At 50.2% G+C, this 25,927-nt stretch overlaps 1 protein-coding gene across 9 annotated transcripts in view; it reads right to left on the bottom strand.

Annotated features, from left to right (window-relative positions):
• FGFR1 (fibroblast growth factor receptor 1) overlaps positions 1–23,615 on the bottom strand; it is a 47,592-nt gene extending 23,977 nt beyond the window's left edge. For 7 of the 9 annotated variants that reach the window (XM_013059267.2, XM_013059269.2, XM_013059268.2 and 4 more), the window contains exons 1-2: positions 23,487–23,615; positions 15,739–15,917 (exon numbers count right to left, since the gene is read on the bottom strand). In XM_013059267.2, coding sequence (XP_012914721.1) covers positions 15,739–15,829 — 91 coding nt within the window. In that variant the 5' untranslated portion in view covers positions 15,830–15,917; positions 23,487–23,615. Of the gene's footprint in view, positions 1–15,738; positions 15,918–23,172; positions 23,428–23,486 lie in introns of those variants that run through there. The other 2 variants (XM_013059270.2, XM_013059271.2) reach the window with 1 other exon arrangement.
• Between the last annotated feature and the right edge of the window lie 2,312 nt (positions 23,616–25,927).

Genomic DNA, 25,927 nt, shown 5'->3' with positions numbered 1-25,927 from the left:
GGAGCCCAGGGCTGGACCCCGTGTGCAGGCTTCTATCCCATACCTCCTCCTACCTGTGGTTTCCTCCCTCCTGGGGATGTGCCCCTCTCAGCACCAGCATCCCCCATGTCCCCCTACCTCCCACCACAGGCAGGGTGCTCTCCCGTTGGGGAGAAGGACTGTAATTAAGTGATTAACAAAGGAATGTGCCCAAAGAGTTGTTTTAAAAGAAATTTCCCTTCTTCCTCTCTCCCAGCTAAAGCTCTCATTGCCAAGAGTTTACTGACACGCTCCGGATGGAGCTGGGGAGAAATCTCTTCCTATATCCATTTCCCAAAGCAATTCTCGGTACGCTTTGCTTCCCTCCCGCCTACCTTACCAGGAAGAAAAGAGTTGCTCAGGAAAGAGGAAAGTTCACCAAAGTCGTGCTAGGAAGCCTAGAACCCACTCACCCCCACCCCCCAGCAAAGGGAGACGCCCTGCAGTGGTGGGGAAGGGCAGTCTATGCTCCCAGTTCCTAGAAATTTGTGTCACCATTTCACATTTGGCACCAGAGGAATCCGGCCTTGGCAGATTCAGGGAAGAAAGCCAACAACACAGCTGGCGGTGGAGACAGAAACTCCTGTGTGACAACTGCCCCCCTAGGACACAGTTTAGGATAAATTAACATTTCCTGAGCAAACTTGTAAGTGGAAGGAGCCATCCCCCATGAAGACGGTCAGATGAAGGGGGCTCTGTTCACTCGCTGTGATTTGAAGCCAGGCCGTGTTTGCAAAGCTCGCGATCTCGCAACTACACCTTCCCTCAAAGGAGGTTCTGAACCTTGCGTTTTGATAGACTCACAGAGGACAACAGATCATTTCGGAGGTATTAAAACTGTGCCTACTAACTCCCCTAAACACCCAGGAAGCTTCTAAAGCCATGTTACATGGGTCCTATTTTAGGAATAGGTGCTCAAGAGCCTCTGTGTAATGATGGAAAACTCCCCCCCAAAGAACCCCAAACCCAGTAAGGACCACTCATGTGGGCTGTAAGCCCAGGCGATCTGGACACAGAGGAGGAAATCTACTCCTGCCTTTATTAAAAATCACATCCTGGGGCGTGCCTGGGTGGCTCAGAGGGTTAAGCCTCTACCTTCGGCTCAGGTCATGATAGCAGGGTCCTGGGATTGAGCCCCACATCGGGCTCTCTGCTCGGTGGGGAGCCTGCTTCCCCCCTCTGCCTACTTGTGATCTCTCTCTGTATCAAATACATAAATAAATAAAATCCATTAAAAAAAAATCACATCCTGAACTCAAAGCAAAAGTACAACCAGCACTAACGGTTATAACACAGAACACCTTCCACTGAACTTGCTGGTGTGTGTGTGTGATTGTGCCTATGCATGCGTAAGCAGAGTCCCCCTGCTGGAAGGGGAGCTCAGACCCTCCCACCACTGGCCCGATGCCCAGGCCTCCCAGCCATGTGTCTGCAGCTGCGACCTGTCATGCACTTCCTGGTCTGGGCTCTGTAATGGAAAGATCATTAAGGGTGGGGGAGGAGGAGAGTGAGATGAATCAACAGGGAAGAGGTAACCCTGCAGCTCCCACTCTGCTAGGCTCTGACCTTAAAGTCAGGTCAGGTTCCTTAAAGAATGTACTGCCCTCCCCCCCCACCCCGCCCCCTACTAGGGCCCCTCGGAGGGCTTCCCCTCCCCCATGCTCAGCAGAGCTTCTTTGGGGAAGGAAGCACCAGCAGCTGGGCAGGAAAAAGTTGCAACTCCCTAAACTTGCTGATGAATTAGTGGAAGACTCAGCTGTTCCAGAATTTGTCTTTTCACTGCACCCCCAACCTCAATGGATGACTGAAAGCACACTTCACCAAGGCTCTCAGCACTCCAGGGTACCTGCGATCTTCCCTCCCAGTCCAATCTGATCGTGGCATGGAGGGTCTGAGTCATACAGCATCCCGGGGTCACCACCGGCTGCAGGGGGGCAAAGAATGGACTCTTCATAAGGTGACTTTTTCTTGATGTTAAAGAAACGCCTTTTGGGGCACCTGGGTGGCTCAGTTGGTTAAGCACCTGCGCTGGGCTCTGGTCATGATCCCAGGGTCCTGGAATCAAGCCCCGAAACCCACTCCCTGCTCCGTGGGGAGTCTGCTTCTCCCTCTCCTTCTGCCCATCCCCCACGCCGCTCATGCTCTCTCTCTCAAATAAAATCTTAAAAAAAAATGCCTCTTATCTTACAATATAAAAATAAAGGTGATAAACATCCTTTTAAAATGAAATGGTGCAGAAAGGTGGTTGCCAGGAGCTGGGGGAGGGGAGAATGGGGAGTTCATGTCTAATGGGAACAAGAGGTTCAACTGGAGAAGGTGTGAGAAAGTTCTGGAGACGTATCGTGGTGAAAGTGGCATGACAACATGAATGTACTTAATGCCATAGAACCGTACGCTCAAAATTGGTGAAAATGATCCACTTTATGTTATGTATATTTTTATCACAAGAAAAAAACAAGAGTAATAGCAGTGAACAGTGCTGGATTTTAAAAAAATGTTCTTACATGGTAAAACATGTTGTTACCCTTATGCAGGTTCCCAAAACCTGGGTCAGTGGGGTGGGGGTGGGGGGAGGATTGTACTGACCCATGAAATCTAAAAATCTGGGGCCACTGGTCTGTTTCAGATCTCCAGGACAGTGAGGACCCAGAGGGACACATGGACGGACCATATATTCATTTTCCTCTCTCTCCCTCACACACCCTGAAAGGTGAGCATTTAGTTCTCTTTAAGAAGCTGAAAGAACGGGCGCCTGGGTGGCTCAGTGGGTTAAGCCGCTGCCTTCGGCTCAGGTCATGATCTCAGGGTCCTGGGATCGAGTCCCATATCGGGCTCTCTGCTGAGCAGGGAGCCTGCTTCCCTCTCTCTCTCTCTCTCTCTCTGCCTGCCTCTCCATCTGCTTGTGATATCTCTCTGTCAAATAAATAAATAAAATCTTAAAAAAAAAAAAAGAAACTGAAAGAAGATGGTCCAGGGATTTTTCTACCAGAGATACTATGTGGGTAGAGAGCCGGTCAAAAAAAACAGGACCAAAGGCTTGGGGGATGGTAGGGACCAATATCCACACTGAGGACTCTTCTGCTCAGACAATCTGGGGGCTCTTGAACAACCAGAACCCTGTGGGGGAGAGAGAACTACTCTGGGCAATGTCAATATCCCGGATCTGAAATCCTTGTAAAACCACAGTCCCCAACTCTTCCTGAACCACGGGTGTAATGGCTGAGTACAGCGGAAAGAATACCTGAGTGAAAATCACAAAGACGACTAGCCCTACCCCTTATGGCGTGACTCTGATGGTGGAGTCATCTCTAACCCCCTCCCCACCCTGGCCTTGGGCCTCCACTTCTTCACCTGTGAAATGGGAAGGCTGACTGACCTGAGACTATCTGAGCCCCCTCTGGCTCTAACCAACATTCTACTTTTCAGCTGGGCCTTAGGAGGTGGGCATCACTCACTGCCGCCCCCTGGTGCCTCCCTGAGCACACAGCTCCCTCCGGTGTGAGGGAAAGCAAGAGACCTCAAGATAACTTGCCTTAAGAAAAGGGACTTGGGTTTTGGTCCCAGAGCTCCAGCCACTGGCACCTTCTCTTCATGTCTTCTCTGGGACTCGTGTTGTTACCAGTAAAAGCCTTAGAATAGAAGACAGAGAATTGCCAAGAAACTGTGACTGGCAAAGAAAAAAATTGGAAGCCCAGGTTTTCTTTTTTCTTTCTTTTTTTTTTTTTAAAGATTTTATTTATTTATTTGACAGAGAGAGATCACAAGTAGGCAGAGAGGCTGGCAGAGAGAGAGGAGGAAGCAGACTCCCTGCTGAGCAGAGAGCCCGATGCGGGACTCGATCCCAGGACCCTGAGATCATGACCTGAGCTGAAGGCAGCGGCTTAACCCACTGAGCCACCCAGGTGCCCGGAAGCCCAGGTTTTCTAGAAGAATTTATTTCACTTTTTTGATTCATGACATATTATCCCAGGAAAACTAGCTAGGCAAATAAATTTTTTAAAAATGGAGGAGCCAGAGGGTAGTGGAGAAGGGCTAACATCCTAAAAGAAATGCCACTTCCAGATGTACCCGTCAGGCATTTATACAGTCCTGACTGCTCAAATGACATCGATAAAGGTTTGGAATGCCACAGGAAGAACTTCATTCAGTAGTTAGTTAAGGAACCTGACTCCTTTAAGGTTCAAGAGCTAATTCCTAAAACCAAAGGAAAATAAACCTTAATTCCCAAGGTTATATTCTAAAGTCTGACAATAAAGGAGCAGAGATTTCTGAATGCAAAAGGACCCTTCTAGGGGGCGAGAGAGCAGATCAGCATTCCAAAGGCGGTGATAATTGACTTAAAGCCCCACACATCAGAGGAGGAGAGAAGAGAACCTCCTTCCCCGGAGGAAAGCTTTCAGACCAACCTACTCCCCCCTCCCCCCCCAGTACCCCCCCACATTGACTCAGGGCCTTTCCCCTCTCCCATCTGCCTCCTTGCCGATCTTCATCTTTCTCTGTCCAGCCTCCCTGATAACCCACCTTCTAGTCCAGGGGTTAGGGCTGTAGGCACTGTACCAGCCAAGACTCAAGTCTCAACCCCACCACTTCCGGACCGTTTAATCTCTGCAACTTTTTGTTTGACCTCTGAGTCAGATGCCTAAACAGTGAAATGGAAACAACCACCACCTTACATACAGACTTGTTTTTTGTTTTTTTTTTAAGATTTTATTTATTTATTTGACAGAGATCACAAGTAGGCAAAGAGGCAGACAGAGAGAGGGGGGAAGCAGAGTCCCTGCTGAGAAGAGAGCCCGATGCGGGACTCAATCCCAAGACCCTGAGACCATGACCTGAGCCGAAGCCAGAGGCTTAACCCTCTGAGCCACCCAGGCGCCCCCACCTTATAGACTTTTTTGGGAGATTACCGGACCCCAGTGATTCTCAAAGTGTGTGGTTCCTGGACCTGCAGGGAACATGTGAGAGCTAGCTTCACAACCAGGAGCTCTGGGTTTAAACACGCCAGCCAGGTGATGCCAAGCCTCACACACCCAAGAACCACTCCAAAGGCTGAAATAAAGTGCTCCCTATGTGGCAGCAATAGCTCTTCCTCACGGTATTTTCCTTATCTTTCTACTGACAAGGGTTTTATTCCCACCGTCTCCTTTTGCAAACTAGAAATATTAGGGATCTTTCGGCGCTGGGTGGCTCAGTCGTTAAGCATCTGCCTTCGGTTCAGGTCATGATGCCAGCACCCTGGGATCAAGCTCCACATGGGGCTCCCTGTTTGGTGGGGCGCCTGCTTCTCCCTCTCCTACTTCCTCTGCTTGTGTTCCCTCTCGCTGTGTCTATCAAATAAATGCTTTTTTTTAAAAAAAGAGAAATTTTAGGTATCTTTTTAAAAAAATGGATGGTTCCCTGTGTTCATGCATGGATTCATTGTTCAGAAAGTATTAATTGTACACTTAATGTGTAAATGAGATGTTCTAAGATGCTGATGTGAACAAAAGGCAAAATTAAGCCTCTGCCTTAGTGATGTACATACACACCCACAAATGATGGTCAATCTGTCCCTTCGCTTTAGGGAAAGGCCCTGTCCTCTGGTTTCAAATGTCCTCATAACCTGGGTTTTATGTCTTTACTTGACACAGTCTTTTTTTTTTTTTTTAATATTTTATTTATTTATTTGACAGAGATCACAAGTAGGCAGAGAGAGAGGAGGAAGCAGGCTCCCCGCAGAGCAGAGAGCCCAATGTGGGGCTCGATCCCAGGACCCTGGGATCATGACCTGAGCCAAAGGCAGAGGCTTCAACCCACTGAGCCACCCAGGCACCCCTTGACACAGTCTTTTGATGACATTTCTTAGATGGGTCATTTACTGTGTCTGCAAATGTCTGGTAAGAATAATACTGGTCAGGGCTGGGCCTCACCCACGGTGAAGCTAGGGGCAGGAAAGGCATTCAGCCTCCCATATAACAGGCCCTTCCAAGACTTCCAGTGTCTTTTTCCCCAAAAGGTTACGCAGAGTTACCAACAGAACTGGAAGAAAATATTTACCATACAACTTTTAATAAATCTATGCCCTTTTCCTGGAGGCATACTTCAGACAACAGACCACAAATTAATATTTTTAAAATTATTTTGTGACGAGTTCATCTACATTACAATATATATTTTTGTTTAAAACATTAATGTGTTGGGGCACCTGGGTGGCTCAGTGGGTTAAGCCTCTGCCTTGGGCTCAGGTCATGATCTCAGGATCCTGGGATGGAGCCCCACAGCTGGCTCCTGCTCAGCGGGGAGCCTGCTTCTCCCAACACCCCCCTCTCCGCCTACTTGTGATTCTGTCTGTCAAATAAATAAATAAAATCTTTAAAAAAAACATTAATGTGTTGAAGGTAAACACTAAGATAACCAAAATTTTCAAGATTCTCCCTCCTCTCTGTATTTCCTCATGTCTTACAGTTATATATACTGGTAGCCTCAAAACAATGTCAGCACTCCGGCCTGACATGTTTATTTCCACCCATCAGACATTGTTGGACCACAAGCACTTGGGAAGCAATCTAGGTGGTTTATGTGTCTGCACAACCCCATTACATTCCAGAGTAAGTGTGACCTACAAAGAAAATTCCCATGTGGCATCTGACACTTTGAGAACCTCTGATCCTAGACCTCCTCCAAGCAGGAGGGTTGGGCTGCAGTGGAAAATGCAGCTTCAATGGGGTTTTTGTTCTACTGATTATTCTAGGCTAGGGAACCCCTTGCATTAGGGCAGTTCACAGACCTATGACCCACATATAACCTCTGAGGAGAAAGCAGAATGTCACATAAGAAATGGCATAAGGCAAGCATGTCCAGCTGCCCTTAGCCCAATCACACATATGTTCATACCACCCCAGGAAGGGAGGTAGAGGGGCGCTTGGGTGGCTCAGTTGGTTGAGCATCTGCTTTTGGCTCAGGTCATGATAGGGGTCCTGGGAGAGAGTCTGGCTCCCTGCTCAGCAGGGAGTCTGCTTCTCTCTCTGCCCCTCCCCCCTGCTCATGCTCCTTTTCTCTCTCTCTCAAATAAATCTTAAAAGAATGGAAGGAAGGATGGAATGGAGCAAGGGAACGTGGGAGGTAGAGCCTGATTCCTGTGAGATAAAGAAGGGCTGACCAAGCAAATTCAAATGTTTAAATTCAAATGCTGGTCAGCTTGAATTTTGGAAGGGAAACCCGATTTGACACAGGGACACAGTTTACTATAATGGAAAAAAATACTGAAGTCAGATCGACTTCAGTCTGAATCCCAGTTCCATTTCTCACCAACTATGACCTCAGACAACTTACTTATTAACTCCCTGGATCCCAGTTTCCTCATCTGATTATGGGAATAAAACCTATAGTCATGATAGTGGAGTAAAGATGTAAAAATGTACAGCATGCAGAGTGTGAAGGTACAATAAATAGTATTTATTATTATTTTTAAAAGATCTTTACTGGCATAACCTTTCTGGGGCAATCTGGCAGTATGTGTTCAAACTTCTAGAATTTAAATATCTTTGACTACATGGACAAATTTTATTTGTCAAGTATGCTCATTTAAGTGGAAACTACTGAAAATAACCTAAATGATCAACAGTGGAGGACTGGGTAAATAAATAAATTTTGCACACCCATACAATGGAATTCTATATAGTTACTAAGCATAGTGAAAAAACTTTCTTTGCAGGACAATAAATTCTACATGCTTGGGGCACCTGGCTGGCTCAGCTGGTAGAACATGAAACTCTTGAACTCGGGGTCATGAGTTCAAGCCCTACATTGGGCACAGAGCTCACTTAAAAATAAATAAATAAATAATCCTACTATATGCTTAAGTTAAAAACCACATATTCCATATAAATCCCATTTTTGAGAAGTCATGTTTGTATAAATGCAAGAAAAAATAGTCTAAAGAAATATATTCACAGTTAGCAATAATTATTTTTATTTATTTATGGACTTGTTTATCAGAGACAGAGTACAGAGGTGTATGTTTGCAAACAGGCGGAGGGGCAAAGGGAGGAGGAGAGAATCCCAAGCAGACTCTGTGCTGAGCACGAAGCCCCACACAAAGGGGTCAATCTCACAACCCTGAGATCATGATCTAAGCTGACATCAAGAGTCAGATGCTTACCTGACTGAGCCACCCATGTGCCCCAAGAGTGATTATTTTTAGGTAATGTGAGTGTTAAGGTTTTTTTTTCTTTTCTTATGTCTGTATTTTCTAAATTTCCTACGATGAACCTCGATGACATATCAAGTATCAGGTTTTTTTGTTTTTTTTTTTTTTTAAGATTTTATTTGAGAGGAAGAGCATGTACACAAGGGGCGAGGGGCGGAGCAGAAGGAAGAGGGAGAAGCAGCCAGGTCTCTGTCTCGGCACTGGGATCATGACCTGAGCTGAAGGCAGACGCTTAAGCCAACTGAGCCACCTAGGCACCCTAAATATCCATGTTTTAAAAGAGCAATGAAGGGGCACCTGGGTGGCTCAGTGGGTTAAAGCCTCTGCCTTCAGCTCAGGTCATGATCTCAGGGTCCTGGGATCGAGTCCCGCATCGGGCTCTCTGCTCAGCAGGGAGCCTGCTTCCTCCTCTCTCTCTCTCTCTGCCTGTCTCTCCGCCTACTTGTGATCTCTGTTGTCAAATAAGCCAATAAAATCTTTAAAAAAAAAAAAAAAAATCAGGGGCGCCTGGGTGGCTCAGTGGGTTAAAGCCCCTGCCTTCGGCTCAGGTCATGATCCCAGGGTCCTGGGATCAAGCCCCACATCAATGCGGGGAGCCTGCTTCCCCCTCTCTGTGCCTCTGCCTACTTGTGATCTCTGTCTGTCAAATAAATAAATAAAATCTTTAAAAAAAAATCATAAAAGAGCAATGAAAATATTCTTTCTGAATGCCCAGAACTTTCCTCTCTGGGAGGAAAAAACAAAGTGTTAAAAATTCCATATAATGTAAAGCCAAGTACTAGGTTAAAGTTACAGAGAAAGGGGCAGGAAAAAAAAAAAGTCATTAATCTGGAGCCAAAAAAAGGCTTCAAGCTATGCCTTAGGCTAAATCTAAACTAAATCCTCAACTAAGAGTAGGAATTACAAAAAAGGAGGAGAAAAAGATAGTGACGAACAGTTCCTACGAAGGAACCCAGATAAACAAGGGTTAGGTATGAATGAATACATTGTATAAAACATGGAAAAAAGAAGAGTCTTGTTTGGCCAGATGGATGGATGGAGAGAAGAGAGAAGGAAGGAAGGAAGGAAGGAAGGAAGGAAGGAAGGGAGGGAGGGAAGGGGGACTGGGGAGGAGGAGAAGGTGAGTTAAATTTGTGAAGTCTGTGAACAAATACTGAAGGGACCATTAGCCAGAGGCTAATTTTCAACCCTATAGAAAATCTGGGAAAGGCTAAGCTCTAAACTCAACTTCCTTCGTTGATTAGACAGCTGGAAGTTCAGTGTTGGTGGATTTTAACCTCTCCCCCTGTCCAAGCTTGTAGCCCCCGAGGCCCACCTTCAGGGAACTTCTTGACCCTCTCACCCATTGGAGGCTCCGCGGGCCTACACCTCCAAGGCCAGGAAATTAGAGCCACAGTCACTCAAATGGCGCTGCCGGCTGCCCCAACATTCACTTCCTTTTACACAACCCATCCCAGGAGGCTCGAGCTGCAGCACAGTACGCGGGATAAGCAAGGAGCAGTGAGTTTCAAGCTCTGCCAGAGCCAATCCTTCTCAGGGCTTGGAACTAACTGGACAGACGTCTCACCCCAACTGTGCACACTATGCAAGGAACACACATTTGGTGGGCACTTCGTTTGATGAGGGGAAAGGCGACAGTCCAAGAAGAGCGAGAACTAGGAAGGGGCGCTCTGAGGATAGGCGCTACCATGAAGAGGAAACAAGCCTACCATGGGGGCCTTCCAGCAATGGTCTCCCCTACTTGGCTGCTGCCAGCTGGAAAATCAGAGCAAACCTCCAAGTTCAGGAGCAGCCCAGACTCCAGAAGGCTTCTCCTGAGAGGAAACACAGTTTGGGATTTACTCCAGGCCCTTAAGAGTCCAGGTAGAGCACTTAGCTTACAGCTAAACCACTTGGGGCCTAAGGTAGGGGGGCAGGGTGGCCAGAGAGAGGAGAATGTCTGCAGTAAGTTGTAAATGAGCCATCTTTCCAGAGTGAATAGTGAGGCTTGGGCAGCTGAACTCGGGAGACCAGGAGCGCCAGAGCAGCTGGACTTTCCCCAGTCAGCAGGGACATAGCGGTCTCACTTCCAGGCTTTGGGGAAGGAAGCAAGAGGCAAAGGTGGTGTCCACAGGGTGAGCTGGGAGCCCCCAGCGGACCCGGAGGAACAAGGCACTGTGAAAACAGGGCGCAGCTGCTGGTCAGGCTCTCTGACCCTGGACCTCACCCTCCCGGATAATGACTCCCCAGAACTCACTTCTCATGAGGCCATCCATCACCGCCCCAGACACAAGCCATCACTCACTGCTTCTGCCTGCCTGGGAGCCAGCACCCTGGCCGAGCCCTGCTGACCCACCCACAGGCTGGGGCCACAGACTCCAGAGGAATCCCTAGTACTCTCTCTGCGGTTCCTGCCCACGGCCTCCAGGTAGTCCCAGAAACCAGGTGACAAAGTCTGGGCCTGGTTCTTTGTCTGGGCTCCCTCCCCTCCCCCACCCACAGCAGGGCTCTGGACAGCCATTTGTTCTTCCCTGAGAAATTCTTCCTCCCTGACTTAGGGGAGCTGGCTGGCAAAGTCAGAGTGGAAAATCAGTGAAGCTAATAGTGTAGCAATGCCGAAGCCAGAGCCAAGAACACAGCCCTGGAGTGGCTTCGCTGCACTTGCCCAGAGTGGTCAAGTGGGACACGTGAGCACTCCTCCTTCGAGTTCTCCCATAAGCCCAGGAACACTGAGTCCGCCCTACCCCCACCCCAGCTCAGCTCAGCTCTGGGAACACTGGCAAGCGCATCCTTCCAAAAGCACTCTAGCCTCCAGTCTTGGGGAAGAGAATGTGGGGCAGAGCGGATCCTCTGGGGAGACCTGGTGGGTAAGGTGCCTCTGACCTACAACCCTCCACCCTTGTCCCCAAAGTGGGTCACTGGACATCACTCGCGTAGAAACTCCTCTTGAACATCCAGTGTGCATTCGACGTAAACAGGTTTTTTTTCACAAGAAGAAATTATGTTGGGGGCAGATGGCGTGGAGGAACGCCCCTGGATGTGGGTCCTGGGGCAGCCACCGGCCACATGGGTCGCTGCAGCCTGAGGCCAGTACTGGGATACCCTCTGCTGCCTACTTGTAGCCCCTGCACCCAGGCTGAAATGCATACCCCTTGGGGCCCAAGACCGCTGTGGGACCCAATGGGGGGTGGCCTGGGGCAGCCGGGGCCCTACCACCTGAAGCCAGGGCCACGTCTCTGGCAGTGCTTGGAGCTTCTCCCCCACAGGCACAGGTCTCTGTGGAACACAGACAAAGCCTTGCTTTGTGGCTCCCGGCATCAACATCGAGGGGGCTTGCAGCCAGAAATGGAAACGTGCGGCTTTTCCATTAAGTCTAACCTCTCCCCCTTCGCCTAGCCACCAGACTCCTTCAAATCTGAGTAGGTGGGAGGAGCTGTAAAAACCCCAGCCCATTAAATCGCTTATTAGTTGCAGGTTTCTGAGTATGTAGGCAAGTATTTTGAGACTGCAAGTCTCATACTGCCCCCCTTGACCAAGGGGGTCTGCGGTGTTTAACCCATGTTTCAGGACTCCCACCCCCAACTGCAAGAGGCAGCCCAACAGCCAGTTTTGGACTCACCCACTCGCTTTTCCCAGTCTTATTCTAAAGGAGAGAAAGATACACAGACACAACCCTCCTCAAGTGGAAAAGGTCTTCCAAGCCAGTGCTTATCTTCTGCCCCTCCGCCCGTGACCCAGGTTCTGTCCATCCATACAACTCCCTCCCCTTCCCCTGGAGACTTGATCTGAAACAAGCTTCGCCTCTTTAAGATCCCAAACTAGAGAAAGGAAAGGAGAGGGCGGGACAGAGGAGGCTGGTTTTCCTGGAACCCTTATTAAATCAACTTTCCAAGGACAGCCAGAAACTCCAGGCCCTCCCCACTCCCTCAGGAGCATTTGCAGACTGGGGGGAGGGGCTCCCTACACACACACACACACACACACACACACACACACTCTCTCTCTCTCTCTCTCTCTCTCACTCTCTCCCACAGCAAGGCCTTTCTAAAGGGGAAAAAGCTCTCTGTGGGAGCCGAGTTTTGGGTTTAAACTTTTGAACATACCCCTTAGACACAGATTACAGTCTTTTCTAAGGACAGCAGCAGCATTATTATTTAATAATCAGCAGGGCCAAGACTATATGGTGAGAATTTACATCTGTGAGGTACCTTATGGTTTATAAAGCACGGAGGCAGATTTTTCCCTTCTGACTTCCCAGCAGTTCTCTGAAGACTGTGGGGCATGGGTTTTGCCATCACAAAGCTCCAGAGGGATAAACCCCGTGAAGGGCCGCCCGGCACCAAGATGGGGACTGTGCAGATTTCCACGTCTGCGTCCTAAGGCATCCCATGCCACCCAGGAACAGCAAGGCCCTCACCATGTGGTGTCTTCTGTGTGGTCCCAGGACAAAGGACCCACAACCACCCTTTACCGCTCACAGCCCACGGGCCGGCCACTGTTCTAAGAGCCTTGCATACACTCTTACTTGACAGTCACAAGGATCCTGGGGGCAGAGCTCATTACTGTCATTTTGTGTATGTTCTACACAGAGGAACCTTCCCAAGTCAACAGTGAGAAATGGTGGCAAAATCAAAACCAAGGCAATCAAGCAAACCTTAGGCCCACACCAGACTTACACACAGATGTTCACAGGAGTTTTATTAATAATAATCAAAACCATTAACCCAAATGGCCATCCACAGGGGAATGGCTACACATTCGCCATGTAATGCCATCATATGAAATTCTAGAAGAGGCAAACCTGGTCTATAGTGACCAAAAGTAGACCGCGTTCGACACGGTCAAGTGCTGGGGGTGGGGGTGTGACAAAAATGTTCGCTGTCTTGACTGGGGTAGTACTGACAGGACATCAGAACACACTGAACCGTACCCTTAAAAATTGTAATGTAAATTATACCTCAGTTAAGTTGATTTAAAAAAAAAAAAAACAGTGGTCTAACTTTAGTCTTCACTGCAGCAGAGCCTCCTAACAGCCCCCTCCACCTCCCCTGCCCCCTCCCTGCCCTTCGTGTGCCTCCTCCGCCTCAAGACCTTCAGCCCCCTGGTTCCACCTTCCATCACTGCCTGGCCTTCCTTTCTAAGTCTGGATCCACAACCAGCAACTTCTGGGACCCTCACTCACCCCACCCTAAAATTCCTATGCTTGTACCCCTGGCCATCCGCTTCCTGAGTACAGGTGCCCAGGCCTGAGACCCGCACCATTCACTTTCTCCACCCTCCAGGTCTCAGGCGCAAAAGGGCCTTTTAGAGAAAGTGTTTAAAAAAAAAAAAAAAAAACTTGAAGGGCCCATTGGAAATTCATATTCTCAAACTTTATCCAAGCCTTCCTGGCTTCCTGGACTCCCTTGTTACCCTCTACACTGTGGCTGATCCAAATCTCTATTCCTCACAAACCTCCTGCCCTTTGACTCTCATGTTATTCTGTCGCTAGAGTCTCCCGGAGTTGAAAGCCAACCTACGGAAATGTATAGATTCTATTTCTATAGAGTCTGCTAGTTTTTCCTTCCTTCACAAACTCACGCCACACGCCCTGGTTCTCCCCAGTAGCTGGACATTCAAAACAAACGTCAAGGGGCACCTGGGTGGCTCAGTGGGTTAAAGCCTCTGCCTTTGGCTCAGGTCATGATCCCAGGGTCCTGGGATCGAGTCCCGCATCGGGCTCTCTGCTCAGCAGGGAGCCTGCTTCCCCCTCTCTCTCTGACTGCCTCTCTGCCTACTTGTGATCTCTCTCTGTGTCAAATAAGTAAATAAAATCTTTAAAACAAACAAATAAACAAAAACAAAACAAAACAAAAAGTCTATCCAGCAGCTGTGGGAGCAGCCGTCCTCACTACCTAAACTTCACCTGCAGCTGTTTTATCTGAATGACCTCATTTCATGCTTTATTATTGTACCCATTTTAAAGCTGAGCAAATGAAGGCTCAAGGCACTTGAGTCATGCATCAAAGCAAGTAATGCAGATATGAAATGGCTGAGCAGGATTCAAACACAGATGCCTTCCTCCCATTCATCCAAGTTCAACTGCCAGGTCAATTTTCTGAAAGCTTGATCACATCATTACCTGCGCAGAACCTTCTGAGATTCCAGTGCAGTTTCCTCAGTAGGGTGTCAAGGCCCTCCATACTCGAAAAGCCCAGTTTCTCTAGGTGTTACTTCCCACCACCACCTGCTCACCAGGCAAGTCGGTTCTGTACACACCTGATACATGCAGCCTCAGTCCCCTTATGCATGTCAGTCCACTTGTAATGCACTTCATTCCCCGCTTCCAAACAAACCCCCACCTACCCCTCTTGACCCATGTCAGCGGCTCTCACCTTTTCCTCTGTGTTCCCATTGTGTTACGACTCCACTGTGAGGCTTAAACAGGGTCTACCTTGCACTTGGTTCCCTCTGCATCTGTCTCCCTGACAACAGACTCCCTGTGGGCAGAGATGATCTCTCCCACTTTGGGTCTCCGGCATGTTCTAGCTCAGGTCTAACGTTCAGTTCTGTTATTGAATGCACTAGCAATCTGCTTGCTCCAGTCAAGTGCACCTTCCAGAAAGTCCCGTGTGCCCTCCCTACCCACTCTGTGAGGGGACAAATATGCTCACTCATGATTTATTACTCCAGCGGGCCCTGACAGCTGAGACCGATGGCCTTTTCAGCTCAGCGACTACATCACGTGCACACCTGTCTCTCACCCGCTGCCTGCCAACCTTCTAGACTGATGTAATCAGCTGCTGAGTCACAAGCTACAGGACCCTCTGGCAGCAGTCAGTTCTCACAGAGCATTCTCACAGACCCCTGAAAGTGCGTTGCACCTGTAATTTCCATGAAGTATTTTCACAACTCCAGTAAATCCCATAGGCAGGTCCTTCCCATTAGTAATCATCTCTGAATTTCCAACAAGCCATAGCTCTCCAGCAGCGTCCATGCACCATAATGCTCCTTGGCTCACCATCTCTTCAACATCCCTCCAGTGGTGCATCTCCAAAGCAAACTGCCCCACAGGCCTCCAAACAGACGTGGTCGGATATGGTCCAGGAAGGAAAAATGGCAGGCCCTCGGCCATGACTGCCTGCCCTCACAGAAGATGGATCTTTGGAACAATTTTGTAGAAGCCACAGGTGTTTACCAAGCTCCCACATCCTTCAATATCCTCTGATTCAGGTTCTAAACAAACTCATAGGTCCCTTGTGCCCCATTTTATAGATCATCAAGTTGAGAGAGCCAGCTCTTGGGTCCCCATCAGTTCTTTTTCAGGAAGAGAAAAGCATAAACCCATCCTAAGCATGTCACCTCTGGCAAGTGGCTGTCACTAGCCGTTGTGACCCCAACCCCTGCTGGAACTGGGTAGGTTTCTAGGCAGGAACTGTGGAAGTCTCTCCTACAAAAAGGAGCCCTTTGCTCTACCTGGGCCGGAATCTCCCCCGTCAACACATCACCTCTGTCCTAGCCGGCTGTGTTTCTGAGGCCCGGAGTCCAGAGGGACCCCTCCACCCATGCCTTACCTTGTTCAGGCAAGGTCGGGGCCGGCCTGGCAGTGCAGAGTGTGGCTGTGACCAGCACAGCCCAGAAGAGGAGGCACTTCCAGCTCCACATCCCAGTGCTGCTGTTAGAGGTTGGTGACCAGGCTCCACATCTCCATGGAGACACCGTCTTGAGCTTGATCCTCCTTTTCAAGCTGACTCTGGGGAAAAGAAACCACCAACAGGTTAGGAAGGTTCCCATGGGAGGTGGGAAGGCAAGGAGAAAAAGAAGTGAAGGAAGGCATGTCACATAGTCACCTTGTCCAGAAGGGCGCTCAAAGCAGTAACTTACTTCTTAAGGCACCACGAAGAGAACTGTGGTCCTGCCCCAATCCTGTATTCGGGGTTATAGGCCTTCATTAGACAAAACAGTGCTTCAGCTCTAAACGACTACCTGAGCATGGGCAACAAGCAAGCCTTGGTGGGAAAAGTATCACGAAGTCCTCCAAGGCAAAAGCCCTGCAATCGTGTGTGCGCTGGGCAAGTGCTCCAGAGCATGGGGGTGCTGCAGGACGCCTGAGTGGGCTGGTGTCTCTCCCAGGACAGACTGCACTTCCTCTAGAGCAAGTGAGGTAGGTAGAGAAGGTGAAGAATTCTGGAATAAACCAAGGACTGGGAAACAGGAGCCAGGCAGCCTGCTGACTGACCCTCTCCAGACCTATGCAGCCAGGAAGCTGAAGTAAGTGGTCTCTTGGGTTCTCTCTTTTGGTCTCTAAAACTACACGCATCATGGGGACCTCTGGTCCTATCAACTTCCCATGCAGACAGAACACAACTCTCTCCCAACTTATAAAGTACCTTAGGGTACATGCATCCATGAAATGGACGCAGCCCTCCTCTCCAACGCTGAAAGGTGACAGCTAATGTCCAGCAGGAATGGATCTAGAAGTAGGGCCAAAAAGGTCATACTGAAAAATCAAAGGTCCTTGCCAGGGCCCACCCAAAAAAGCACCCACTTCAGCCCTTTACCCTTCTCAGGTTTGGGGTGGGAAGAACATTTAAAATAACCCCCAAGGGTCTTAAGGAACAACACCGTTGCTGCTATGCACTAAGTGGTAAAGCTTTTGGGGCCCTGTTTGGGCTATGTAGGGTGACATCTCCATCTTCCTTCCAGGTGGTTTTTGTCCTAAATGCTCCAGGGAACCATCCACGATATTTAGAGACTCTGCCTCCCCGGAACATGCCCTAATGTGGTGCTTTGGCCCTGCCTTCCTGGAGCCAGACAGGGCCCCTTGTGAGTCAGTCCCCAAGAGTGAGTCAGCCCCGGTTGGCAGAAAACCCCCCAGATTCTTGGCTTCATTCATATGCACTTGCCAGCAGGAGTACACATGTGGCCCCGTGGGCTCCATCCCAAGGCTCTACTAACATTTTTTAATGATTTCAAATCACAGGAGAAATAAGCATTTCTCTGTCGATTTTCTAAAATTTAGGGAAGGACTCGAAGAGACAGAGCATTTACTGAATACCTACTATGCGTCAAGCAGGTACTCGCAAAATTTATACCTATAAAATTTCATTTCTTCCTTGCTCTAGCCTTGTGGGCATAGGAATAATTATTCCCCTTTAGGCAATGGAGAAACTGAGACTGCCAGAGGTCAAGCACTTTGCTCAAGGCCATGCAGCGGGTAGGCAAAAGCACCAGGAGTCCCATCACGCGTTTTCGGCATTGAAGGGCAGGGCACCAGGAAGCAAATGGAGGTGATGGGATCCAGCTCTGTCCAGTACAAGCTCTTTTCTCCAAAGAACATCCCTGTGCCACAAAGAAACCAAGGAGACACAGGCAGATCCAAGATCACTCTGAGATGGGAGCACCCTCACTCCTCTGGTTGAGAGAAGACTCTTGGAGGTCAATCACAGATATGCCAGCTAGGACATAGGAGCCGGCACGATCCCTGGCCTGGGATAGACACCATGCTTGATAGAGGACAGCCCTAAGACACATTCCACATCTCACCATGTCCCCCAAATACACCAGAACAAAGATGCACCAGAAAGGTGCACCTAGCTAAGAACCCCAGTCCCACAGGAACCACCAGGGTAATGAACAAATCTTCTGTATCCAGTGGGAAAAGGTGTAGCATCCCGAGGTGATGAAGCTTGCTTTCACTGTAGCAGCCCAACAGCCCCTACCACCACTCAGCCACTCTGTCCCCAGAAAAGCCTTCCCACTTCCTTACAGCTGTGGGCTGGCTGCAGAACTCTCTGGGCTCTGGAGCACTGTACTTCAAACTAACAGGACTGCTTCTCTGCAGCTCATTTCCCATCCCACCCCCCCAAAAGGGTGCAGAAGTCCCTTTCCCACCTTCCCTCTGGGCCTCAAGGCCGGCATCTGTAAAACAAAGGATCTCAAGAAAGCCCAACCTCCCAGCACTGGCTCCTGGAAGAGAAGGTCTGTGGGCAGATGCCCCACTCCACAAGCAGAGAGAAAACAGTGACACCAAACCACATTCTATCTGGGACCCTTGGAACCGCCACCCTCTCCTTCACTACACCTTCTTCTCCTCCTACTAATTAATAAACTCTTAAAATCCCAGAGGGACAGTCTCCTTCCTTCACTGCTGGACAGATGTGACCTATAGCCTTGCAGGTGTCCTCAGAAGCTTCCTCTGAGACCAAGCAGCTGGCTTCATGCTCAGCCTCTCCCATACCCAGCAGGTCTCTGGGGCCTTGAAGCCCCACTCCACCTGGGTACAGAGGTCCTCAGGATGGGGGGGAGGGGGCTGGTGCAGACACACAACCTCTCTGCTCTCCCCCTTGTCGGAGGCGGATGGCTGCTGAACCAACACAGGTGGTTATGAGGATCAAATGGGCAGCATCTGGTGAAAGTGCCTGCCCTCTCCTCTCTGAGTGCTAATCCATGTAAGAATTATAAACATTGTGCTTTGAGTCACTCCTTGACAGCACTCTCAGAAGGCTTTGGTAACGGGCGGCAGGAGGACACGAACTTCCTATCTTTACAAAGTTATTTCTCACTACCCATCTTCAAACCCTATACTCTAGAGGTCCCAGGCAGTAGCCACTAGCCATTCTGAGCCTCTAGATTGTGGCTAATGTAAAGCAGGCTAGGATAGACATGGGACATAACACTGCAGGCTTTGAAAACTTGGTGTGGAAACAAAGAAGGTAAAGCAGCTCATCACTAATTTTTTATATTGGTTACATGTTCAAGGGATAGCATTTCAGATATATGTGGCTAAATCAAACAGATCATTAAAATATCAACTGACTGGGGGGCCTGGGTGGCTCAGTGGGTTAAAGCCTCTGCCTTTGGCTCAGGTCATGATCCCAGGGTCCTGGGCTCGAGCCCCCCCCCCCTCTGCCTGCCTCTCTGACTACTTGTGATCTCTGTCAAATAAATAAATAAAATCTCAAAAATAAAAAAAATAAGTAAAATATCAACCGATTAATAAAACTGAATTCCACCTGCTTTTTACTTAATTCCAAACGTGGCTACTATAAAATCTAAGATTACATGTGACTCGTGTTCGATTTCTATGGGACAGCATGACTTTAGGCAATCTCCATGTTCTGCCCTCTTCTTTGTCTTTCCTTCATCCTCAGTGGGCCAAACTCTCTTAGTCTCTAAATCCCACGCCAAATAAGTAAGTAAATACATTTCATTTAATTTAAAAAAAGCTATCTCTTCTACAAGTCTGAGCCTTCTTGCTGAGGATCTCATTCCTCTGAATTTCCAAAGCACCATGGGATCACAAGCTCCTTAAGAAGTGGGGATGGTGCCTAACTTTTGCTAATACACTTAGCACCCATGCCGTACACAGCAGATGCTGACACATTTGTTAACTGGGTGGACAAGTGAATGAAAGAAAGGCTGATTCAATAGAAACTGATACAGATACTCTTGCAAATGAGACATCTTCTAAACATTTTGATTCTTCAGAACTGAGGAAGTCAATACCAACACATTCATTTCTTTGGACAGGAATAAGACTAATGTTTAAATTTTAAGTCTTTGTTAAAAAAAAAAAAAAAGGAAGGGGTGTCCAAATGTCCTGGGGTGAGGTGTACCAAAGATGAATAATGTAAGTGAAACACTAACTGCTCCACCATACTCTGGGAAAACTGCTTTTGAAGACAAAATGGACTGGTAGACCATCACCCTCTCCACAGAGTTGTTCACCCAGGCGACAGCTATTTACTTGGGTGGCGGGGTGGGGAGGACCAAATATATCTTCTTTAATTGCAAGAAGGAGTGGTGGTGAGGAGAGAAATCTCTGCTTCAGACAGACTCAACCTTAGAGGGGAAAGCAAATATCCTAGCCCAAGTCTGGTACTAAATCCTCTCTGGAAACATCAGAATCTTCTCTAAAGCTCCACATCTGGACTCCCACCAGCCCCTGGTGCATTCAGCCCTTGGACAAAGCTCTTGGGAAAGCAAATGCAAGACAAATTTCCCAAGAGGAAATTAAACTCATCTCAAGGGATGAGGCCTTTTCAGAACAAGACATTTGAATCAATTCTACCTCCTTTGCCTCCAGCAGCAACAGGCTCAAACTTTTCCAGGAAGCTCTACCCTAACAGCCATTTTGATGAAAGAGATTTAAAAATGGAGGCAAAGAGGAGTGTGTTCGGAGAAGCTGGATGCTAACAGGAGCAAATCTGTTTTAGGAGCCTTTTTTTTTTTTTTTCAGGGCAACACCCCAAACACAAAGCACACAACTGTAAAAACCCGTGGGTTTTCCTTGGGTCTCCATGGCTGAAGACTGCCTCTCAATGTTCAGCATGCTCTTCCTGCCATCTGGAGTCCAACAGGGCCAAAGCTAGCTGAGGCGTAGGGAGGCCTGGATGGATTCTAATCTCCAGGACAGGTGGGACAATAACAGCATCTGCCATGCTCCTAACTCCATTTCCTCCTGTGCTTTTGCTTCATTTGCTATTTTATTGAACTTTCTAACATCCTTCGTGGCCAGAGGCCAAAGGAAAAGAAGCACCCAAGACTGTTAACTTTGGAACCAAAATTAGTGATGCCCACTCTGGCCTAAATCCCACTCGCGAAAATGCCTACAAAATGGGTATTTGGACCGGAGTAGTAAAAGCACGCAGTGGAAACACATGTCCAAGATGCTCTCCACCCGGATGGCCCTCATTAAAAAGCTGACACTTGGTGATGACTAAGACTGAACGCAAGAGATATTTCAAGGAGCTCGTCACTGATGCAGTCCATAACCACTGCAGCTGGAGCCAGGCCCCAGCAACCTCCCTGTCCCCAAACACCCTGGGCTCCTCTAGGGGTCAGCGGCAGCCCTGGAGCCCCACCCAACAGACTGGGGGGAAATATGTAAACAAGTCAGCAGAGAGGCAGGGTCAGGACAGACAGTCGGCAATGGCTCTCCCTTGGTCACTGAAAGGAAGGGAGATGACCCAGGCTTGGGGGTAATTAGGCAGACGGAGACACGTCCCACGAGACACGTCCCACAGGGCCCTGCTACTTAGCTTTTAAAGCCTCAGAGAGGAAACCGGGAGCCTGGGCCAACAGGGAAAATGGCCACTTTCTGCTAAACAGTCTCAAGGCTAAGGTTCGACAGTTTAGACGGGATTCCAAAAAAAGCACTGGTCCGGAGGTGCAAAGGGCAGGGCACATCTGCGGAGGAAACAGTCACCTTAATTACCATGTCTAGAGAAAGTGCGATTTCATTTCAGCCTCCAAAACTACCGCCCAAAGGAGGAAACCAGAGAAGTGTTTTCAATTTGAAAGAGACTGGAAAAGAGAGGGTGAGAGCAACTGACTCTCCCACCCTCTTGCAACTTTGGACCATAGGGTGCTTGCCTACTTCAAAGAACATTACCAGAAACAAAACAGCACACACACACACACACACACACACACACACAAACACCCCAAACCCACCAAACCCTCAACAATCCAACACCCGCTTTCAAACCTATAGCCGCTAAGAGGTAAAATGTCCCACTTTAGTTTCCAAGGGCTGCAGCCCACGTAACTCCTTTAAAACGCACAGGGAGAGCCCCTGGCAGCAACAGCATCCGTCCCCCTCACATGCCCCCCGCAGCTGCTCCCGGGGCTCGCTCATGGGAGGGTGGAAAACGGACGCGTGACGCCACCACCGGGCGGCCAGACACCCGACGGCGGGCTCCGGGACGGGGTCAGACGCTCCGGCTGCTCCAGCTACCACTGAAAGGACGGAGAAAGCAATGCTTTCGTTCCAGAAACTTCCCGTCAGGGCCAGTTCCGGGCCAAACCCATGGCCAAAGAGGCCATCTCCAGCAGATGACTCCTTCGCAAGTGCCACCCCCCCCCCAAAAAAAAAACGGTTGGCCCCATCTCCTACGACGCCCTTTTCTGGCACAATCTAGAAAGCACCGCCACCATCAGATCCTAAATAACTTGGGATCCAGGGTAAGTTTCTTTTCTCCCCAAATCCCAATGCCTCATCTCCAAGTCTCAGAAAATGTTAGAGAGGAAGGTGAAGAAGCCCAGTTTTAATTTGGCTGAGGGGGAAGGGAGGGAATGGGATGTTAATGTGGCTGCGGTGTGGGGTGAAACGGAACCAGATGCGGCTGCTACAGCTGGAAAATGGGGGAAAAAAAAGTGTTGGGGAGAAAGACACCGCAGTCATTTTTTTTTGGTGGGCCAACAGCTTCTGGGCCCAGAAAGGAGAAGCAAGCCTCACCACCGCCACCCCCCGCCCCCGCCCCCGCCCGAAGCTGTCTGGCTGCCTTCTTAGGATATGTGTTAAATGAACTCCATCCACAACGTCAAGGAATTCCTCTACACACGACGGTTCGTTCCTCTCTTCCCAGCCCCAAACATAACGGGAGGCGGGAGCGGGTGGGCAGACGGTCTGAGCCAGAGAAGCAACATCCAGCGCTGCCGAGTGAACCGCACCGGGCAAAACCCTCATCCCTTCCCCCACCTCCGAGAACCAGATTGGAACTGAACGTTCCCCTCCCCCCGACCCCATAATGGGGCTTAACATCACCCGCTGGGCGCCCTCCCTTCCACAAACTTCCGACCCTTTCGGAGATGGACTAAGGAGAAGATAACCCCCTCTGGAAAAGGGAATTCCTTTCTCGCTCTCCGCTACAGCAGATTCGGCCATTTGGTGACGACACCTCCTTAAAACCTATTCCAGGAGAAGCTAACCTATCCCTCCACTTCCTTCCCTCTTCAAGCCCCTATCCACCCACCCCCAATCTCGCCCCCAGACTTTCCCCGAGGTGGAAAGGACTTAGAAATACCCCGGGTCCTCAAAGCTACCTGCTGAACTGGGGCGAGTCCCCAGTAGTGGACTAAAAAGAGATGGACTGGAATGCAACACACACACACACACACACACACACCCCACCTCGCTGCCCACTCCCGCCCAGCCTCCCCAGTCCGAGGACACCGAGGACCGCCGCCGCCTTCGCCCCGGCCCTGTCCCTCCCAGGACTCACCGCGGAGCCGCCGCCGCCTCGCCAGCTCCCCGGCGCGAGTTGGCGGAAAAGTTGGGCTGCAGGAGGAGCGGCGGGACGAGCGCGGGGAGGGGGCGCAGAAGGCGACGCGAGCGGGGAGCTGGGAGGGGAGACAAAAGGGGGGCGCAAAGCGCTGGGGAAGGAATTGGGAGGTGGAGGGGGGCGGGTAACGAGTGGAGGGAGGCGCCGGACCCGACTGGGCTGCGGCGGGGAAGCACGCAGCCGGGAGGCTCCGGCGCCGGGGGCCGCTCGGGACGCCAAGCCCGCCCCGGATCTGCGGGCGCCGCGGCTCTTACCTCACTCGACGCTGCGGTTCCGCTTCTGGAGAGTCCGCCGTGGCTCGTGCGGGCGGGCGAGCGCCCGCGTCCCCAGCTCCGGCCCGCCGCGCCCGGGCTCCGCTCGGGTCCTGGCGGGGCCGCGAGAGCCCCGCAGCCGGCGCTCGACTCCCGGTGGCGCTCGGTGCTCAGCGCCTCCAGCCCGGGCGGGAACAATGGAGCCGAAGCTGGTGCCCCGGAGGCGGGGCGGGGGGAGGGCTCCCGTCCGCCGCCCGGGGTCTCCAGACCCTGTGGCTCCCCTCTCCGGAACCGGGCGGCGGCGCCTCACGCTTCTCGCAGACCCGGCTCCATCGCCCTGCGGGGGCCCCGGCACCGTAGCGTGCCCGACTGCAGCACTAGGACGGTGCGCCCTGGTGGGCGCCCCTCGGACCAGCCAAAAGTCCTCGGTCTCCGCGGCTTTTCCAGCGGTGGCGCGCGCTCGCGGCCGGGGAAGGCGAGGTCGCCGCAATGCGCTAAGCGGAGTCTCGGTCCAGTCGGGACGTTGCCGCCCAGCTCCAGGCACAGCCCGGGTTCCTCCGCGCGCTGCGGCTGGCCAAGTTCGGGCTCCCGCTCGCCGCCGCCCGCTGCCCAGGCCGCCGCACCACTGCCCGCAGGAGCGCTCCGAGCGCTGTGCGCCGGCGAGGCGCGAGGGCTCGCTCTCTCACTCCCACCCGCGCTAGTCCCACCCCCCTCCTCCTCCCCCTGCTGCTGCCTGCTGGGCCTTGTAGTTCCTGGCCGCGGCCCCCGAGAAGGGGGAGCCGGCTGAGCGGCGCGGTGCTCTGGCGCTCCTTTCCTGCAGCCTGGTTTCCCTGCGAGCGCGTGCCCCTGCCAGGAGGGCGCCCGAATTTCAGGCCGTAGACACCCAAGCCATTTGAGGGGTGAGGTGGAGTTACGCTGTGGTCCCGAGGCTGTACGTGCTAGCACCGGCCTTGGGTCGCACTGACTGTGCCTTGGAGAAATGATTCTTCTCGCTCTAGATCTCAGTTTGCTCGTCTATGAAAAAGAGGATAATAGTGCTTTTCATATAGAGTTGAGGATGGAGGGAGGGCCTGCCACATAGTTAACACTCAATGAATACAAGCTGTTTTTATTCATGAGAAGGTTTACCCCCTCTTCTGACTCTTCCACCCCACGGTTCCCCAGCCACAGAGTTCAGGTTTCGTGATCTATGGGAAGCAGGACCCTGTGAATTCTGCAGCACCATTCTGGGCCTCCAAAAGTCTTCAGCCTGCAGTGAATTTTAGGAGCAAAGAGTGAATGGTGGGAGTTGGGCATGCTGTTGGTCTGGAACTTAATCAGAACCCTAGGAAAAGGTTCTGAAGAACCCGAGGAAAAGTGGCTAAAATGCCCTTTCCTCTGGGTCCTTCCACTATAATCTAGTGGCTCCCTAATGAGTCCTCTGGGAAACTTGTAAAAAAATACAAATTCTTGAACCTGCTCAGACCTAAGGAATTAGGCTGTGCCAGGAAGGAGCCAAGAGTCTGTATTTTCTCTGAGGTTCCCAGGGTGCCAGGTTGGAGCCATTGGTAGGGTATGAAAGACACCTCCATTCCAGTCTCCTGCTTATGAACTGTTTGATTTTGGACAAGTCCTACATCTGAAAAAAAAAAAAATAAGACTTGTTCACCTATTCCCGCACCCCCCCCCATACACACACACACCAGTGGGCTGAGACTCCCTCAAAAGGTTATCCAGAGAATCAAATAAAATAATGGATATCAGTGCGCTGAAGTATTGCACAAATAGAAGTCATTATAGAGGGGCCCCTGGGTGGCTTAGTTGGTTAAGCATCTGACTTCTGGCTCAGGGTCATGATTTCAGGGTCCTGTGATCAAGTCCCACAACAGGCTCTGTGGTCAGTGGTGAGTCGGCTTGGGATTCTCTCCATCTCCCTCTGCAAACCCCCACTTGTGCTCTCTGTCTCTCCCAAATAAATAAATAAATAAATATTTTTTTAAAAAGTCACTATGTAAGTGAACTTAGGGCCTCAACCTCATTGCCACCCCACCAACCCCTCAAACTGATAGAAGCTGGAATATTGAATGAGATAATCTTCTGCCCCTCAAATTTAAGGCAATGGTCTAAGTTATTTATTTGACCAGCAAGCAAAAGAATAGTGACCATCACAGTGTCATTCACATAGTAGGAGTTCAATAGCTATTTATTGACTGACTGGAGTAAATATTTAATAAATATTTGTTGAATGGTTGAGTAAATAAAAACTAAAGAAAGAGCAGGAAGTCATGTATTTGTAGAATCAAGGAAGTCATGTATTTGTAGAATCAAGGAACTTCAGCAGGCTTATAGGGTTATTCTCCCTGCAAGCCTATTCCCCTCATTTTTAAGCCTTATAGCTCCTGATCAGGATATGTTTATCCTCCCATATAAGTTGCTCACCCATTGGGCCTTCCTCATTTTTCTTT

This window comes from Mustela putorius, unplaced genomic scaffold, assembly GCF_011764305.1.
Source record: "Mustela putorius furo isolate JIRA1106 unplaced genomic scaffold, ASM1176430v1.1 tig00003976_pilon_pilon_pilon, whole genome shotgun sequence".
Taxonomy (NCBI): Eukaryota; Metazoa; Chordata; class Mammalia; order Carnivora; family Mustelidae; genus Mustela; species Mustela putorius.
This window is presented reverse-complemented; position numbering and strand designations above follow the sequence as displayed.